The sequence below is a fragment of the Anabrus simplex genome, chromosome 1 (assembly GCF_040414725.1).
Source record: "Anabrus simplex isolate iqAnaSimp1 chromosome 1, ASM4041472v1, whole genome shotgun sequence".
Lineage (NCBI taxonomy): Eukaryota > Metazoa > Arthropoda > Insecta > Orthoptera > Tettigoniidae > Anabrus > Anabrus simplex.
Genome location: NC_090265.1, coordinates 1,034,912,795 through 1,034,933,129, shown reverse-complemented (window position 1 = coordinate 1,034,933,129; position 20,335 = coordinate 1,034,912,795). Strand labels below are relative to the sequence as shown.

General features: G+C 42.6%; 1 protein-coding gene across 1 annotated transcript in view; it reads right to left on the bottom strand.

Moving 5' to 3' along the window:
• Window positions 1–20,335, bottom strand: part of LOC136857907 (polyglutamylase complex subunit TTLL1-like) — a 189,520-nt gene that overhangs the window by 155,828 nt on the left and 13,357 nt on the right. The window contains exons 4-6 of the mRNA XM_068225200.1: window positions 15,928–16,129; window positions 11,945–12,175; window positions 134–243 (exon numbers count right to left, since the gene is read on the bottom strand). Coding sequence (XP_068081301.1) covers window positions 134–243; window positions 11,945–12,175; window positions 15,928–16,129 — 543 coding nt within the window. The remainder of the gene's footprint in view (window positions 1–133; window positions 244–11,944; window positions 12,176–15,927; window positions 16,130–20,335) is intronic.

The window sequence follows — 20,335 nt, the reverse complement described above, 5'->3', positions numbered from 1 at the left end:
TTCTCGTTTTCATTAGTAGTATACAAACTTTTGAACACTAATTGTAATCAGTAGAAAGTTCTCAATTTTCAAGAAAGTATCCTCTTTTCATAGTGGTCATAGGATAACTCTATGTTACTTACTAGATACTTACTCTGGAGTACCGTCTGGCGGCAGAACGACTGATATGATGTTGTCGATGAGTTTGTACTTGAGGATTCGATCGTTCACCGTTGTTGAAGTAAGAGATGGAGAGGCATTTACCTGAAAAGAAAGACATATTATTAGAGATGAACCACCACCTGCTACATTCTCACCGATATTATCAAGTGATACACCCAATGAGTTGGGTGAGTATTATGCGTCTTATAGCTGTAAACTGGAATTGGGAGTTGCTAGGTTTGAACGCTATCATCGGCAGACCTGAAGGTAGTTTTTCGTGGTTACCTATTTGCACATAAGGCAAAGGTCGGTTGCTTCCTTCCCAGTCCTAGCTCTTTCTCGTCCCATCATGCGCCGAAGACCTCTCTGAGTTAGTGTGGCTTTAACCCTTAAATGCACAGCATTGCATATGTGCAAAGGAGAATATACTTGATTGTTATATCTGCTTTATGATTTTACAAGTGTCCATTTACTTCTGCCTTGCAGACGAACTCGCTAGTGGTCGCTAGTGTATCAAAAATGAACAACCTTTTATTTTATGAGATTTCTTGCTAATCAGCTGGAGTGGTGTGAACTTTAAACAGTTAAGGTAAAACAAGTAAAATGTTGTTTACCTCAGAGAATTCGTGAGCCACGACATCCTTAAGACTCAATGTGCCATTAGCTACTGTAATCGTACAGTTTTGCATATACCGATGCTTAAAACATGCAGAACTCTTATAATTTTGACTGATACAAATAAAAATATATTAATTTTGACAAATAATATTTTTCTGGTAACAGACTATTATTTTTATAATGAAAAACCATCATATTTTAAAGAAATATTAAATTGCGCATGTAAGGGTTAAACCATTAGAAAAACAAATATATTGGTGACTAGACAACATAACGTATAAGTCGCATACTAGGATCACACGTTCACAGCTCTGCTTGTAGATGAGCTCCCACAGATGGCTAAACCCTGCAGACTGGTTGGTTACCCGGGCGATGCCACTCATTTGCTCCAAGGCAAAATGTTCACTGAAAAACGGAAGTGGCTATTTAAATGAGAATAAGTTCCCTCCAGATGAAAAAGAATGAGCTCTGGTGAAAAAAGTAATAATCTATGTATTAACCCCCAAAACCCCATGGCACTACAGCCCTTGAAGGGCCTTGGCCTACCAAGCGACCGCAGCTCAGCCCAAAGGCCTGTAGATTACGAGGTGTCGTGTGATCAAGACGACGAATCCTCTCGGCCGTTATTCTTGGCTTTCTAGACCTGGGCCACTAACTCACCGTCAGATAGCCCCTCAATTCTAATCACGTAGGCTGAGTGGACCTCGAACCAGCCCTCAGGTCTAGGTGAAAATCCCTGACCTGGCCGGGAATCGAACCCGGGGCCTCCGAGTAAGAGGCAGGCACGCTACCCCTACACCACGGGACCGGAAATAATCTATGTATATTTGCCCCTAATGCCATTTTTGATACAGAGTCGGGGATGAGGTGAGATAAAAACTATAGGTCCTACAGGGTGAATCGCCTACAACATTTACCCCAAATATTTCTGAAATGGAAGGTGTTATTGATGTGCTGTTTTCACAGAAATTAAGGGTTCACAGTTGTAGCTCACACGCAGATTTTAATATTATTTAAACGTGAAAGTTACATTTTTAAAAGAAACAAAATAAAACTAGGGTAAAGGAATATCAGTGGTGTTTTTATGGTTCTAGTGCAAGTAATTTACAAGCTATAGTAGCTTGAATATTGTAAATACCGACAATTGTCTCCTCCATTTAGCTGCTTGGTTACAAGGCTATGGTATTCTTATGTTCATTTCCTTTAGAGTACACTGACTGAATTATGACTTTCTTGTCAGTTACTTTGTGATAGTTCAAAAAGTGGGACCTGGTGGAAGTTGGTATTACTTACTGAAAGCTATTCGCTTTACGTCGCACCGACACAGATAGGTCTTATGGCGACGATGGAATAGGAAAGACCTAGGAGTGGGGAGGAAGCGGTCGTGGACTTAATTAAGGCACAGTCCCAGCATTTGCCTGTTGCGAAAATGGGAAGCCACGGAAAACCATCTTCAGGGCTGCCGACAGTGGGGTTCGAACCCACTATCTCCCGATTACTGGATACTGGCCGCACTTAAGCGACTGCAGCTATCGAGCTCAGTGGAATTTGGTATTTACCAATACTGAAAAAGTGAACATGTTAATGGTGCATGGAGATTGCTGTCCGTTCTTGTGCTGTGCACGCGGAAATATCCCGACAGTCGTCACCCATCACGACAATTAATTGTGAACCTCTCCAACCAGTTTGCGTGTCGTGAAGAGGCCATCGGACATTTATAACTTCCGCATCACGTCCCTGGTGATATAGTCGTCCAGGGTTCTCTAATTACGCTTTCGAAATTTTCATCAGCGGCGTTAGTTTTATGCGAGCTTCTGACTGTGGAAGCAATGTTGTAACGCTCGTACCCACGTCCGGTCAGCCAGAGCGCACGGATATTATATAATGTTGCAAACGACGTGATGTAGCTAGCGGTAAATTGATGTTCTCCTTCAAAAATGCACTAATAACAGATTGTAGAACACGACGCTTTCTTGCGGTCGCAATAAAGGAGAGAACCATTCACTGTTGAAGTTGTGGCACTTGCACGGAGATGGAATGTGTTGACATTTGAACGGAACACTTGTAGTGTAACACCTAGAAAACGTAACAGAAACAAACGAGTGTCTGGAGAAAAGGAAATTACTAAACATGGGTATGTTTAAAGCCGCGTATACACTTGAGCATTCGCCCCGAATGAGCATGCGTTGCCGATGCGAGAGCGCACAAGCACGACTGGCATGCTAATCTGTTGAGCAAGTGTTCGGACCTCGTGCGGACCGACAACACCGTCTGTGTTTAGGTGTAGTGTAGTGTTTTGCCTGACCTGAGGCTACAATAGTGAATCGAAAATTGATCGTCGCCAGTTATTGTTATATATATTTACTGCATTCCTTGAAAACGAAAAGGAAAAAGCGGTGGTGGCCAAGAAAACTGTGTGAAGAGCGATGATTTTAAGGTATTGTAATAGAACTCGTCCTTGGGGTTCCACAGAACGGGATACTTGTGGTGGTACCCCAGGAGGATAAGAGAATTATCCTGGGACAATTACATTTCAACTTGAAATTACTTTCACACACACTACCTTCACTTCACTTGCACGAGCGAGATCGCATATGCATAGCGATAGCGGAAGCAGTCTGCTCATACTGTTCGGGCTACCCAACTCGTCATCAACCGTCCACACTGAGCACGAACACAGCACGTGCTCACTTTGAGGTACCGACAACATTCGGATCGGGCTGAGGCATGCGGATCCATTCCGTTCGTCCTGTACTCATCTGAGCAAAACTGGGCAAACGCATGCTCATTCGTGGCGAATGCTCAAGTGTATACGCGGCTTAATAGTGACACTTGCACGGAGGCCCAAGGAGGGTTGGAATGCAGAAGCAGGGGAGGGGAAGGTCCACCCAGTAAAAGGCTAGATAGATAGATAGATAGATAGATAGATAGATAGAAATCTATGGAGTCCATTATTACAGTTGATACGTGGTGACAACTAGTATTCCCTGATGAACTGCGGATAATTGTTCTACAACAATGAAGTTCACCAAGACCATCAAGGCTGATTTACGACGGATATCAGTGCATTGTGGACTATACCAATAAATATCAACTGACTTATTGCCGCGTAGATTTCAAGAAAAGTAAATGTAAAGGAATAATAGTAATGTTATTGGTTTACGTCCCACTAAGTACTTTTACGATTTTCGGAGACGCCAGGTGCCGAAATTTTGTCCCGCAGTTGTTTTACGTGGAGGCAAACCTACCGACACGCGGCTGACGTATTTGAGCACCTTCAAATACTACCGGAATGAGCCAAGATCGAACCTGCCAACTTGGGCTCTGAAAGCCAGCGCCTTAACAATCTGAACCACTCAGCCCGACTGTAAAGGAAGAACAAGTAATATAAGTTTTTTTACTAGTGGCTTTACGTCGCACCGACACAGATAGGTTATGGCGACGATGGAATAGGAAAGGCCTAGGAGTTGGAAGGAAGCGGTCTTGACCTTAATTAAGGTACAGCCCCAGCATTTGTCTCGTGTGAAAATGGAAAACCACGGAAAACTATTTTCAGGGCTGCCCACAGTAGGATTCAAACCCACTATCTCCCGGATGCAAGCTCACAGCCGCGCACCTCTAACCGCACGGCCAACTTGCCCGGTAGTAATATAGTTTTAGGAGAGGCAAACCATGTTTACAAATCCAGACGAAACGGCGAATGAAGTGAGAAAAAGTGTAGCCGAACACAAAGTGCGAGAAAACAGGGAGTATGATTTCAACATTTTACACCGAGGAGGCAGGAGAGCTCTTCAAATGAGGCTATGAGAAGTACTGTATCAAATCAAATCAAATCAAATCAAATCAAATCAAATCAAATCAATACTGATCTGCATTTAGGGCAGACGCCCAGGTGTCAGATTCCCTATCTGTTGTTTTCCTAACCTTTTCTTAAATTATTTTTAAAAAATTGGAAATTTATTGAACATTTCCCGTGGTAAGCCTCAAATCCCTAAATCATCTTCCTATAAATGAATGTTTGCCCGAATTTGTCCTCTTGAATTCCAACGTTACCTTCATATTGTGATCTTTCCTACTTTTAAAGATGCGACTCAAACTTATTCGTCTACTAATGTCATTCCATGCCATCTCTCCGCTGATGGCTCGGAACATACCACTTAGTCGGGAAACTCGTCTCCTTTCTCCCAAGTCTTCCCAGCCTAAAATTTGCAACATTTTTGTAACGCTACTCTTTTGTCGGAAATCACCCAAAACAAATCGAGCTGCTTTTCTTTGGATTTGTTCAGTTCTTAAATCAAGTATTCCTGGTGAGGGTCCCATACACTGGAAACATACTCTAGTTGGGATCTTCCCAGAGACTTATATGCCTTCTCCTTTACATCCTTACTACAACCCCTAAACACCCTCATAACAATGTTCAGAGATCTGTACCCTTTATTTACAATCCCATTTATGTGATTACTCTAATGAATATCCTTCCTTAACATCCTTACAGTGATCCCCATAAGGAACTTTCACCCCATTAACGCAGTAATTAAAACTGAGAGGATTTTTCCTATTTGTGTAATTCACAACCTGACTTTCAACCCCGTTTATCATCATACCATTGCCCACCTTCCATCTCACAACACTATCGAGGTCACCCTGCAGCCACTCACAATCTTGTAACTTATTTATTACTCTGTACAGAATAACATCATCTGCAAACAGCCTTATCTCTGATTCCACTTCTTTACACACATCATTGATATATATATATAAGAAAACATAAAGGTCCAATAATACTGCCTTGAGAAATTCCCCTCTTAATTATTACAGGGTCAGATGAAGCTTCACCTACTCTAATTCTCTGAGTTCTATTTTCTAGCAATATAGCCACCCATTCAGTCACTCTTTTGTCTAGTCCAATTGCACTCATTTTAGGCAGTAGTCTCCCATGATCCACCCTATGAAATGCTTTAGACAGGTCAATCGCGATACAGTCCATTTGAACTCCAGAATCCAAGATATCTGCTATATCTTGCTGGAATCCTACAAGTTGACCTTCAGTGGAATAACCTTTCCTAAAACCGAACTGCCTTCTATCGAACCAGTTATTAATTTCGCAAACATGTCTAATATAATCAGAAATAATGCCTCCCTAAAGCTTACATACAACGCATGCCAGACTGACTGGCCTGTAATTTTCAACTTTATGTCTATCACTCTTTCCTTTATACACAGGGGCTACTATAATAACTCTCCATTCATTTGGTATAGCTCCTTCAAGCAAACAATAATCAAATAATTACTTCAGTCTTTAGTATATCCCCCATAAATCTTATTCCAGCCGCTTTTCTAGTTTTCAAATTTTGTATCTTATTGTAAATATCATTGTTATCTTATGTAAGTTTTAATACTTCTTTTGCATTAGTCACCTCCTCTATCTGGACATTATACTTGTAACCAACAATCTTTACATACTGCTGACTGAATACTTCTGCCTTTTGAAGATCCTCACATACACACTCCCCTTGTTCATAAATTATTCCAGGAATGTCCTTCTTGGAACCTGTTTCTGCCTTAAAATACCTATACATACCTTTCCATTTTTTACTAAAATTTGTATGACTGCCAATTATGCTTGCCATCATGTTACCCTAAGCTGCCTTCTTTGCTAGATTCAATTTCCTAGTAATTTCCTTCAATATCTCCTTACTTCCGCAGCCATTTATAACTCTATTTATTTCCAATCTGCACCTCCTTCTTAGTCTCTTTATTTCTCTATTATAATAAGGTGGAACTTTACCATTCCTTACCACCTTTAAGGTACAAATTTATTTTCATATTCCTCAACAATTGCTTTAAACCCATCCCAGAGTCTGTTTACACTTTTATTTACCGTTTTCCACCGATCCTAATTACTTTTTAAAAACTGCCTTATGCCTGCTTTATCAGCCATATGGTACTGCCTAATATTCCCACTTTTAAGACCTTCCTTTCTTTCGCATTTATTTTTAACTACATCAAAAACAGCTTCATGATCACTAATACCATCTATTACTTCGGTTTCTCTATAGAGCTCAGCTGGTTTTACCAGCACCACGTCCACGTTATTTTTCCCTCTGGTTGGTTCCATCACTTTCTGAATCAGCTGTCCTGTCGTCCGCAATTCCTTCCCAATTGACATTTGGTAAATTCAGATCTTCCGTTACAATCACATTCCTTTCCATGTCGTTTCCCACATAGCTGTTTATTTTATCAAACAATTCTGAATCAGCGTCAGCGCTACCCTTTCCCTGTATGAACACTCCAAAGACATCAAGTTGCCTATTATCTTTAGAAATGAGCCTTACATCTAGAATTTCATGTTTGTCATTTTTAACTTTTTCGTAGCTTACAAATTCTTCTTTCACCGCAATGAATACTCCCCGTCCCACCATTCCTATCCTATCCCTACGATACACACTCCAGTCCCGTGAGAACATTTCTGAATCCACTATATCATATCTCAGCCATGATTCAACTCCTGTTACAATATCTGGTAAGTATATATTGTGCCCTACAACGCTCTGGTCGCAATCAAGCAAATGCTAAGAACCGACCAGATGCGTTATAGTGGAAATTCTTACTCACCAAACGATGGGTAACCCAGGCACATAGCTTAATTGAAAGCATGTAACTCCTCTTCTGAAGCACACGTTAGCTCAGCCGTTGTAAAAACACGTGGGTGAAATAGGTCAGCGAAGAAATAAATAGAAGAGAAAAGGATCGATCCGGTTAAAACTACCTCAAACAACATTTTAAAAGAAGTAATATAAGTAAGTTGCAACCACTCCAAAATCAAATAACAAAATTTATTACAAACTGAGAGATCTGATTACACATATATAAATTGATGAGAATTTTATATAATTTTAATTTTCTCTTAAATCAGTTACAAGGCTAAAAGTTGGAACCTCGATCGCTGCCAGAGCTAAGGACGGTAAACCCTGCATCTTCGTTCGTCGATGCGTTTGTAGACTACGTCACCGCCTTATTCGCTTGGTACAGACAAATTCTAACCTCAAACAGAAATAAAACAAAAAGAAAGAATCAGAGAGAAATTACTTCACACACAAATGGTATTTAATCTTTACCCCTAATCATATTATGTTGCAGGACTTTAAAGTAATAAACACACGAACTTAACACTAAACATGCAACACCTGGTGCATGACACCTGAGACATGAACACATGACACTTCTGGAAAGCATGCGATACCTTAAATTACAATACGACATAAGAACAATCTATTTATAATGCGTTGAATAATATGGGGTCTCCAGATGCCTGTAATAAAGATCCAACCCAAAACTGTATGTATATTTCACTTTTTAAAGCCGGTGGAAATAAGATTAAAACTTCGTACTGGGAACAATAGCCCCTTGTCTTCAACCCAGTAAAAGGGATGTGTCTCCCCCAGCCAAAATGACGTCAAGAAACTTTTCTATTTTTCTGCAAGACTGAGCAGCAGACAAAAGTCGGCCAGCACCGTCATGCTTTCCTTAGGTGATTTACAACCGGCTCGTGAGTTGTAACAGGCAAAACGACGAGACTCATTCATAAAAATACCAGCCCTGGTGAAGGGACTGAATTACTATGACCTCACCTTAACATAACTGACGTGAAATTATCACACATTTTACCTTTATGATCCGTGCATTTTCCTGCACGCACATATGCTCACTAACATGGCTGATTACCAGCAATTATATCACATTACCGCTTATTATGGTATCAACTTATCTCTGTTCCATCATATAATCATTGGGCATATTCAACAAATACTTATTGCCTGCGATTCACTTTCTATCTGAATGCCTGGCAGTTCAACTCTAGTATCCGGGCCGGAGATGCATTAAGGAAATATTGCGAGGATCTGATAGCTTTATATCTGACAGCAAAGACACTTATATTTTAACATGCTTCATGCATTTCTAAATAAGCCCTAAGACCCAAGGTTTACCTATAAAAATCCTTAGACTGCGCAAGTCTCTTTAATAGACGAGGTAATAACAACCCTTTCTTCCAATGAATGAGAACCTAATGTACATCAAAAATAAGACACAAACGAAGCCGTAATCACAGAATACAACACACAAAAACTAAACTACATAATCATGCACGACTTGTCCTGAGCATAAAATATATACAGGTGCCCGAGGACACAAAATACTATTTACAATTTAACCTGAAGGCGTTACTTTACATTAGTAGATAGGCGAAGCTACCCTATCGCTGATTCATGCTTATAAGTTAGAATTTGTCTGACCTTCATCTGTGGCTGCATTTAGTGGTTCTCCGTGACGGACATGAGTTTAATGACCCATGTTATTGCTGGTGGTAGAGGGCAGCAGTCTTGAGTTCATGCTCGGCGACATCACGATGGTCTTCGTTCTTCGACTGGACCTCGTATCGATGACTGGATGGATCGTGCTAACCAAGCATGCTCGAACTTGATTGCCGTCTCCTCGCTGCGTATGGCGTCTTGAGTGGACGTGATGACCACCGCCAGTGGGTCCTGGATCGTTGTCTCCCTGCGGCGAAAATGTCCCGTTGAGCTGCACGTGCTGCTGGCACCTGGCGTGATGAATCAGCACTGGCGGGCGAATTCTTGTTGTTAGACAACTGTAAGGAAATGCCATGTTATTATATATCATTAGTAAGATGCATATGTTCCTCTCTTGCATTATAATGCACTCCCTGTAGCTACCTTGCCTATCATTTGAACTCATGTTCGTGAAACAGTACACACGACCTTCATGTACAAATAAACTTATAGTTTGACATAGATTATTTTAAAGCAATTGAAGTAGTACTGTGACTCCGAGCCTACACTGACTTTGAGCCAGTTGGCGCCAGACTACATTATATTAAACTCTTTGTAGCGTAATAGTGGCAAAGGCATGTTAACAAGAAAATCATTTCAATCAATTCACTGTTCAAAACTCCAAATCTGCGTTTACAAAATTGATACTTACTTGTCACTCGGACAGTGAAGTCTCTCTAACTGCAAAGCATTAAGATGAAGGCTGTCTTCTATCCCGGAGCTTCTGACACACGAATTACACCTCACAGGCGGCGCTGCGTATAGAGAATGCTCTCCGCGCCCCAATCGCGCAATATTTGTTGAAGTGACTTACCCACGCCACGCGTGATTCTTCCTGGGCGATCCACTTGAAGTTCTCTCCCGGCATAGAAATTATCTCACGGTACCTGAGACAAATACTCATTAATTCACCGAGATTATTACTATCTTAATGCGGCATATCAAATTGCTCAGAAAATTGCCCTCATCCCTGCTATTATTTTATAGTCTCAATATTCTTTCTGTGGGCAGAGATATCCGTCAAGTTTTATTTCCCTCCAGCCTGAATTCTCCCGCTATTTCTTACAAAGATGCTGGCATCAGACGCTGTCAGTGAAGTGGTTGTCGGAGCTTCATCTCACCGCCCTAATACTGACGCTATAATGCATTCGAAAGCGCGCGATGTTGCGTGATATTGCACAATAATATTAATCCTTTTATGATACTCGTGTGGTCTTACTTGCATACTGTAATTACATGCAGATCATATCTAATGGGCGTGAACAGAATGGTTCAATATCTATTAAATTACTTAATTCTATTCCTTTCTTTACAATACTTCTACAGTTCAACACTAACATTTTTATGTCATTCCTACTTGACTTCCAGATCTCTGTACCCTTATACCGCTCCCTATACCACCCCGTTTCATTGAATGTACCTCCCTATTGCCCTTCCAAACAAATTTCCTAACTTATACGTACCATTGGCGGTTTAAATGAAGGCCATCTGAGCGCAGATCCATATCTCCTATCCACCCATTAGGATCTAGAAATCTCACTCCCAGTTTCCCACATACCCACTCCATAGTCTCATTTAAATCCCCAATCACCCTCCAGTCAGTATCGCTCCTACATAGTATTCCTCTGATAACAATCTCCGCTTCCTTAAACTTCACCCTGCTGCATTTACCAGATCCCACACATCCCCCACTGTGTTGGTACCAACGTGAAGCACTACCACCTTCTCCTTTCGCACCTCCTTGTCTTCTACTTTCCCCAAAATCTGCCTAAACCTAATTCTTGGATAACACTCTACCCTGGTTCCCTTTCCTCCACACTCTTTCCCCACATGTCTAACGATGGAATCCCCCATGACCAGAGCCTCAACCCTACACACCTAATTTGATCCCCTCCCTTCCTGGTCAGCCCTGTCTTTCCTGATAGCTGTAGAAGTATTTCCTCCTCCCTTTCCTTCCTCCCATGACCCTGTTCCACCTATCTTTTACTATCCTCTACTCTAAATTTCCCTTTCCTACTTTTCTCTTCCTCCTACTTCCACACATCTCAGCAACTGTTCCCTGTTCCTCATCTTCCCTCTGTTGTTCTACCTGGAGTGACTCGTACCGATTTCTCACAGACACCTGTTCTGAATTCTGATCCTGAATAGAGCCCTTAGTCTGAAATCTCCTTCCCCTTAGAACATTGGACCATCCGTCTTTTACAATTCTCCCTTTTCCTTCCCATCCCTCTTTTACACTTGTTTGAGGGAGGCCTACCTTCCTTCCTGTCTTCTGTGAGAATCCTAATTATCTCCCTCAAACTCCTCCCTCATACCCCTCATTGCCTCGCCACACCCACAGTTCCTACATTTGCACTCCTTAGCCATTCTTTACGGAAAAAATGAAAAGAAAAGGAAAAATAAAATAACTTGTCATGTGTTAAAAATGAACAGAAAGAAATATTGTCTAGGATAGTACAGTACTCAAAAATCACACAACAATAAGGCAATTCATATACTACTACACTACAAAACTACTTAAGTCGTACTCTATTTTTATCCTTCAACACCCTAACAGGGTACGTTCGTACGTGACTATGAATACCGGAGGATTTGAAAATCGGGCTCTGTGCAAGTGTCACTCCGTGCAAATGTCATCATCCTACTTCTGACTCACCAAGTACTGTTAGATAGAGAGAAGGGCTCCGTACAAATGTCACTCCAGGCAAGTGTTCCAACCAATTTACACCGTGTGATCTCCCAGACCAGTCCTTAGTACTTGTGGGTATCACACTTAATTTAATATATTAGTTCATAAAGCATTAAGCAGTATGTGAGCAATTTAGGATGATTACCTCGACTAGCCAGGGCTTCAGCTTGTTATCAATGATAATGTCGTAACCGTAACACTCGAAGCAGTGACGGTCGTTCGCCATGACAGGTGCTACCGCCTTGAGTGAGTGTACGATGAGCCATGAGATGGAGGTGAAGAGGCGCTCTGTGACTTCCTTGCCCCGTGTACTCTCCAGGTAGAGCCGCAGGTTCTGCACACTCAGCTTCCCTCCGTGCATGCTGTTATATTCACCCTGAAATCATATCATCACATTAGTTCAGTTCAGTGGCATGCTAACTCCAGTTTAGTTACTGGTTTAACGTCGCACCGACACAAGCGTCAACTTGACTTATGAATTCATTAGAATTAATATATCAGAACTGCAATTAATGATTGTTCGTTATTATCGTCTAAGGAGTCTAAATGTCTGGAACATTAGGAATTACCCTTCACTGAATTCACCCTCAGCCATTCACTTTTTGTTGATAATAATCGTTTGACAACCAGACACCCGATCGTTTCTTCGTGGTGGCACTGCTGTCAAATGATCCAATCTAAGCTTGTTCTATTCATGTACCTTACTGTAGCTTGAACATGGAAAGTGAAGTAGAACGAAATGATGGTGGTGGTGATGGTGGTGGTGATTGCTGTTTTAAGGGTAAGTACAACTAAACCATTCTGTCGAAGGAACGAGTGTACAAATTACTCGACAAATTGGGAAATGATACGTCATCTAATAAAGGTGAGAAACGAAAACATTTGGAACTATTCACGTAGGCCTACACATGTTGTAAAAGAAGAGATACGGTCGAGTCACCACCAGCTATATTTAGCTTAACCGTTGTGTGTATCAGGGGCAGCAACTAGATGGGTTGTGAGTGACTCAATATGGTATTGGTAGGTTGCCTTAAGTATCTGGAACCATGCTATCTGCAGTGCACCCCTCAGCTGCTGAAGGGGGTGTGGTGGAGGATTCATAAAGCGAACACGCCTGTCGAGGTGGTGCCAAAGATAGTTAAATGAGTTCTATTACGGGACTAGGGTTCTCCCTCTCTGGATGAATGGTAGAGTGCCGCCCTTCAGATCCCAAGAACATGGGTCAAACCAGGTAGAGGTAAACGGATTTTGAATGATGGTAGAAAGTTCATTCGACACTCCATGTCGTACGATGTCAGCATATAAAAGATCCCTTGTGACACATTTCGTGTTTACCCGACAAAGTTAATTAAACTCAGCCATAGATCGCCCAACAAAGATTCGTTTTTCTGGCATATAGTAAAGTACACGTAATTGACTCAGAGGCAGTCTAAATGGCGACCAATGAAAATGACTGTCATAGTAGCTGAAGCCATACGATTTATTGTTTCGCCGAACAAGTACTTCGAAGTCTTGGACGTGCTCTTCGCATCACTGTCGGACATGTGACATGTCTCATTGTCATGCTAGACGATCCTAGGGAAGACAGTCAGCATGTACGGGTGTACGTGATCTACAACGATAGGTTCAAAACCAAATCGGTCGTAAATGCCTTCCATGTGGGTAAGTGGTCATAGAGAATATTACAATGCTGTCACTACTAGCATATCTTCCTCTGGCAACGGTTGTAGTGTGTTCGTTCACCCCTGTTCCTCGCCTGACACGCCAACATCCATCCGCTCGACGAAGCAGAGAAGCAACCTTTCGCGAATCAGTGGAGGTCTTCCAGTATTTCCATACCATTTGAAACCTTCTTTAGCGCGTGCCTAGTGACCTTATGCTTGTTTCGGATCACCATATGCACCAACGTTAGCTGAACTGTTTTTTAAACACCTACTGTATATGGTGGCCCCGTAGATCATCTTGACGGCTAGTTGCTCTACTGCAGCATTGAATCGGCTCTCAAGTATCTCCGTAGCTGACTTTCATCTCTCACATCAATGGCATGTGGTGCCCCGCAGTTTCTACGTCGGTTATACGTAATAGTGCCCCCCTTTTTTTTTTTTACTAACAACACATTTTCACGACAGCAGAACGCGAACAGTTTAGTATGCTGCTTTAGAAATAGTGTCGCTTTGACCTGAGAGCAAATGATCATTAAAAGCTTTCATACCCCACTCCAGAGGGTTGGAGTGGCCACTTAGTGGGTGACGTCCTCTCGCTGACCAGAAGATGTGTGGTGGTTTGAGGTGAAATGATGGATGAAGGAGAATTAATGGGAGCAACAAATTTTAGGTGCACAGATGCTACTACTACTACTACTACTACTACTACTACTACTACTACTACTACTACGTCCGACTCCATGGCTAAATGGTTAGTGTGCTGGCCTTTGGTCACAGGGGTCCCGGGTTCGATTCCCGGCAAGGTCGGGAATTTTAACCATCATTGGTTAATTTCGCTGGCACGGGGGCTGGGTGTACGGGTCGTCTTCATCATTTCATCCTCATCACGACGCGCAGGTCGCCTACGGGTGTCATATCAAAAGACCGCACCTGGCGACCCGAACATGTCCTCGGACACTACCGGCACTAAAAGCCATACGCCATTTCATTTCTACTACTACTATTACTAACATGCTTTCATTCCTCCCCTGAAGGGGGGGGGGGGGAGGCGGGCCCCTTAGACGGTGATGCCGTCTCTCAGGCCGGGAGATTTGTTACGGTGAAGGAGATGGTGAAGGGGTTGGCGGCCGTGGCCTATACTAGGAACTGTCCCGATATTCGTCTTAGTGCAGGAGAATGGAAAACCACGGAAAACTATTATGAGGACTGCCGACGGTCCCGTCTCCCGAATGCAGAGGCGTAGAGCCACGGTAGAGCCGTGGCCACCCCTCCTCTGCTCGGTTGGCCGGTCAAAGTGCAGAGCTGTTAGACCACGGACCAGCCGTGGCCACTTGTGGGCCGACACCCACTCTGCATCTACCGACGTGCACAAATGGCCTATGGCTTTCTTATATACCCACCACTCCAGCTCACGACACGTAATGAATTTCCTGCGTGTGTGCCGTGGCGCTTCAATCCTATCTGTTGGCATGTCAACAACCTCTGGTGGCGCACTCTACTTGCAACCTGACAAAATTTGCTCAGAATTTAGAAACAGACCCGTAGAATTCCGCTTCGTTGCTACAGAATAATCATATATGCTTTACTCCGGCTCGCGCGGTATTTTACCTATGGGCGAGCTACCCACTCGTTCACCGCGCACGAGAGGCGAATGGCCTGGTATGCTGTAATACGTTTTGTTCCCTGGCTTTGACCTTTGTTTTGAGTGCGCACACATCACAGCTAGCTGACCTCGTGTAAGTGTCCATGTCGCAATCATATTTCAGCTGTTCCCAAATGTTTATGCATTTTGTTATTGTCTCAGTTTTGTAATTAGTCATAAGGGGTATTATAGCCCATGCGTTTTCAACGGCTCATCGTATCTTTATGTACGGTTCATATGCGTTAACACAGTAAGCTCGTGAAATTAAAAAATGGTCTCAGGAAAGATTCCTGGGTGCACACGTTCTAAAAGTCCATAATCTTTATATTAAGTTCAAGAAACTGAAAGTACTCGTATCTATAGACAAGATACTGTATAGGCTTTTGGGATTATGCCGTGTCAAGAAAATAAGGTGAAATTCGTTACGCTTCGCAGAGAACTGTGCTCTGCGTCATCAGAAGAAAATCTCGACTATCCACGAGAAAGGCTTCTTAAACAATGGCTTTTGAAATTAGACGTTACAATAGAAGTGGAAATGGTACGTTCATTCGGTCCAGCAGGTCCCGGGTTTGATTTCCGGCCAGGCCGGGGATTTTATCCTTTATTGGTTAATTCTGTTGGCTCAGGGGCTAGGTATGTGTGCCGTCTTCATCATTAGAATGCGTCATAGGGAGAGCCCCATCCACTTAGACGAAGGAGCACTACGATAGAAGGCCAAATTAACGAGGTGGTCAACATTACAATTTTCCTGCAACTTTGAAAGTGGAATGTTGGTAACAAGGCTCTTTTCCCCAAATGAAACGTAAGGATCTGGTTACTCACCCCGTGTTTCTGGACCGACACATTGGTCAGGTGGACGTACATGTTGTCGAGCTCTTGAATGCTAGTGTCGTATTTGACGGTGCAGAAACGGCAGAAACCCAGTTTGAAGAGGTACGCTTTGAGGGGTCGGAAGGAGGTAATGAGAACGTACAATCGCAGATCAAACTTCTTGCCACCGATCAGCAGCGGGTTCTCGATATACCTACAACAACAACAACAAAATATGTGTGCTCAGTAGTGTTTCCTACCAAGGTTTCACAAAGGAAAATTTACCGATATACCAACCTTCAACCTCTCGTGCCATTTTGAATCGCACACACGATCGCAAGACGGCTATCTCCCTTCCACCGACGTCAATTTGTTTCTTATTTTTATGATTTCCTCTCTACTTTAGCCCCATAGGATTGATGGACTCTCAAATAACTTCAAATGCACATTTTTAACAAAAACTTTAATCTTTAAATCACTGAACAGGTTTTTTTTTTTTTTTTTTTTGCTAGGGGCTTTACGTCGCACCGACACAGAAAGGTCTCATGGCGACGATGGGACAGGAAAGGCCTAGGAGTTGGAAGGAAGCGGCCGTGGCCTTAATTAAGGTACAGCCCCAGCATTTGCCTGGTGTGAAAATGGGAAACCACGGAAAACCATTTTCAGGGCTGCCAACAGTGGGATTCGAACCTACTATCTCCCGGATGCAAGCTCACAGCCGCGCGCCTCTACGCGCACGGCCAACTCGCCCGGTACAGAACAGTTTAAAATTAACTATATTCCTAATGGATTTCAAATCACAGTTTAAATCAGAGAACCAAACATAACCAAACATAACAGCCTCGAAGGGCATGGCCCACCAAGCGACCACTGCTCAGCCCATATACCTGCAGATTACGAGGTGTCATGTGGTCGGCGCGACGAATCTTTTCGGTCGTTATTCTTGTCTTTCTAGACCTTTTTTTTTTGTTTGCTAGTTGCTTTACGTCGCACCGACACAGATAGGTCTTATGGCGACGATGAGACAGGAAAGGGCTAGGAGTGGGAAGGAAGCGGCCGTGGCCTTAATTAAGGTACAGCCCCAGCATTTGCCTGGTGTGAAAATGGGAAACCACGGAAAACCATTTTCAGGGCTGCCGACAGTGGGGTTCGAACCTACTATCTCCCGAATACTGGATACTGGCCGCACTTAAGCGACTGCAGCTATCGAGCTCGGTTTTCTAGACCAGGGTTAAATCAGAGAACAGTTTATAAGTAACTTGTACATGACTATAACTTAGTGCATTTTTAATGTAGGCTCTTAGAATCATAAAAATATCTACAAACGAGCTTTAGATCGAAAATGAAAACTGAAAAAAATGCAAAACTAGACGTTGGAATTGTCAGCTATGTATGGAAACTATGTGTAACTAGAGAATGCCATTCCTTCTTGATTCTGTAGCCTCCCTCAGTGAAGATGTGAGGGCCTGTTTTCAAAAAGAGCGACGATATGCTGCCCGAGTGAGGGGATGAAGGCTAAAGATGAGGGCAATTTGGAAGAAACATTTTGCCTCCGCTTCCAAAAGGTGACTCTTACTAATGGGTGATTAAAATCATGCAAAACTGGTGCCTAGAAAATAAAATATAATAGATCTACATGATCCAATATTGCTGTCCACTTCAGTAGTTTCTCACAAAAATGACAAAACGTTACCATCACGAAGAGTTTCTCGGTGCAGCTATAACAATAGTAGAGATTCACTTACTTCAATAGCCTGCCTGGTGGCAATGATCGTTAGGGCGTCACCGTGGTCAGCCGGTTCGAGTCCCGTTGGTGGAAAAACATATCACCATCAGAATGCTGGCCGGAACGGCTGGGCAGGTTGTGGTATACAATTTCTTATCATTATAGACTGCATGCCAAGTGTCTGGATTCAATTCCAAACCTTTCCGCAGTGCTCATATGGTGTGAGGGCATATACCATTATTGATAGTGATACGTCAGTCGGATGGTGACCCTTTGGTGTTATTCGTCTATAGATTATGTACTTACACCAAACTTCACCAAACTTCACCAAACTTCCCTCCCTCATTACCGTCATCATCATCATCATCATCATCCCCACATCCAGACGCATCTATGGACGTCAAATAGTAAGTTCCGAAGCGAGAGAGCCGAGCATGTCCTCGGATACTATTTGGCACTAAACATCATACGATATATAAATAAATAAATAAATAAATAAATAAATAAATAAATAAATAAATAAATAAATAAATAAATAAATAAATAAATAAATAAATATGTAATAAATAAAATGAATAAATAAATAAATAAATATGCAATAAATAAATAAATAGATAAATAAATAAATAAATAAATAAATAAATAAAAGAAACCAACTTCGATGCATTATTCTTACACTAAATAGCTTATGAATCATATTAATCGTTCATACTGCTATTCTGCTTACGTGATATCATTCTAATAGCCTTATAATCTGCCTGCTGTCATTTCTTGATGGATACAGTACTTTTGCATCCATCTCTTGGCACAGGCCAGAGTAAAGTGTAGCTTCCACTGAAGTCGCAGTCTCATCCATGGCTGTGACAATATGGAAGCTGCTGGGGTATGGGTGGTGCTGATTAATGACATTCAGAGCACAACCAGTGTGTCTGAGTGTCATGAAAGGTGTTGCTCATAGGGTTAATTGTGCTACAATAGCACTGTCTGGCCCAGTGAGGAAAGCAATGGCAAACTACCTCACTCCTCATCTTGCCTAGTACGCCTCATTTTGGTACTGCCATTGGTTTTTGTGGTTTCCCTATAACTGCATAGCCTTTGGTGATACTATTTGAGGATCCAACCAGCCTCTGGGCTGATGACCTAACAGACAGACAGCCTTATAATCCTAAATATACTAATCAATATTACACTGTGACAGTATACAAGTAGTCATTTCCACTTTGTGACAATATGAACGTTTAGTTGAAAACGCAGGAACGTTTCAAATCTCGCATGGGGAGGACGAAGGGCCCTTGGAAAATGTTATGCTAAGCTACGTGTTGTACAGTACTAGAAATAGTAATGAGACACATTTATTGTCGAAGGCCCAGATACAGCATTAGACAATGTGCATATGTGGGGACGCAAAGCACTGTTAACACATTGGTGCACATTGATTACATCCATAAACCGGCGTGAAAATACGGTCTGCCATCACAGCGTGTAGCTAACACTGGATGGTTCTGCGACCATCACCACCGCTGTTTCCATCAGCTGACGTCGTGACATAACCCAACCTAACTTAACGTTGTTTCATTGTGTTTGACATTCTGCGGTCTCCCCCATGGCAAGCGTAAAAAAAAAAAAAAAAAAAAAAAAAAGCACTTCCACCACATGTATATTTTCTTACTCGAGAGACGTAGTTTTACGGTGAATCCCCCCGCCAAGTCCTTGCGTGCAAGATGACAGTTTTGAAAGAGCAACACTTGCGCAAGAGAGTTCTTTAGATAGCTGATAGAACGCAGATCGAACGTAAGACTAATAAAAACCGTGGTCATTAGTCCATTGACTAGTTTGTTGCAGGTCTCTGCGCCAACCTATGCTCGCCAGTCATCACACTTTCATCATTCTTCTGTAGCAACACATTTCCAAAGCTCCTCTTCATCATCCTAATTTGAGAAACTCAGATGAGGAAAGGAATAGCATCTCCAGAGGGTGGCGTGCCAGATGCGACCGTGCCGCATGCGACCCGTGCCACTAGCGACCGCATAATCTGTAACCGTGCCGGATGCGACCGGCGTTGACAAGCAAATTGTCATTTGATAATTTGTGTCATTACCCAAGATAAGGTAAGCTAAACGAAGTGCAATGCCATTTCAATACGACCTATACGCAGCTACTGCCCCTACTTTACATAACACTTCTGGGGGAAACTCGTATTACAACACGAAACATGGTGATGCGTTTACGTCTTTTCCCACCGGGCGAGTTGGCCACGCGGTTAGAGGCGCGCGGCTCTGAGCTTGCATCCGAGAGATAGTGGGTTCGAATCCCACTGTCAGCAGCCCTGAAGATGGTTTTTCGTGGCTTCCCATTTTCACACCAGGCAAATGCTGGGGCTGTACTTTAATTAAGACCAGGGCCGCTTCCTTCCCATTCCTAGCCCTTTCCTATACCATCGTCACCTTAAGACCTGTCTGTGTCGGTGCGACGTAATGCCACCAGCAAAAAAAAAAAAAAAAAATCCTAATTCTCTGAAATTATTTACGACTTAGGCATACTTACTTATCGTATCCTATTAGTACCAGGAGTGTCCGAGGACGTGTTCGGCTTGCCTGGTGCAGGTCTTTCTACCTGACGCCTGTGGGCGGCCTATGCGTCTGGATGTGGGATTATGATAATGAAGTAAGGAGAGATGAAACCCGGTTTCGGCAC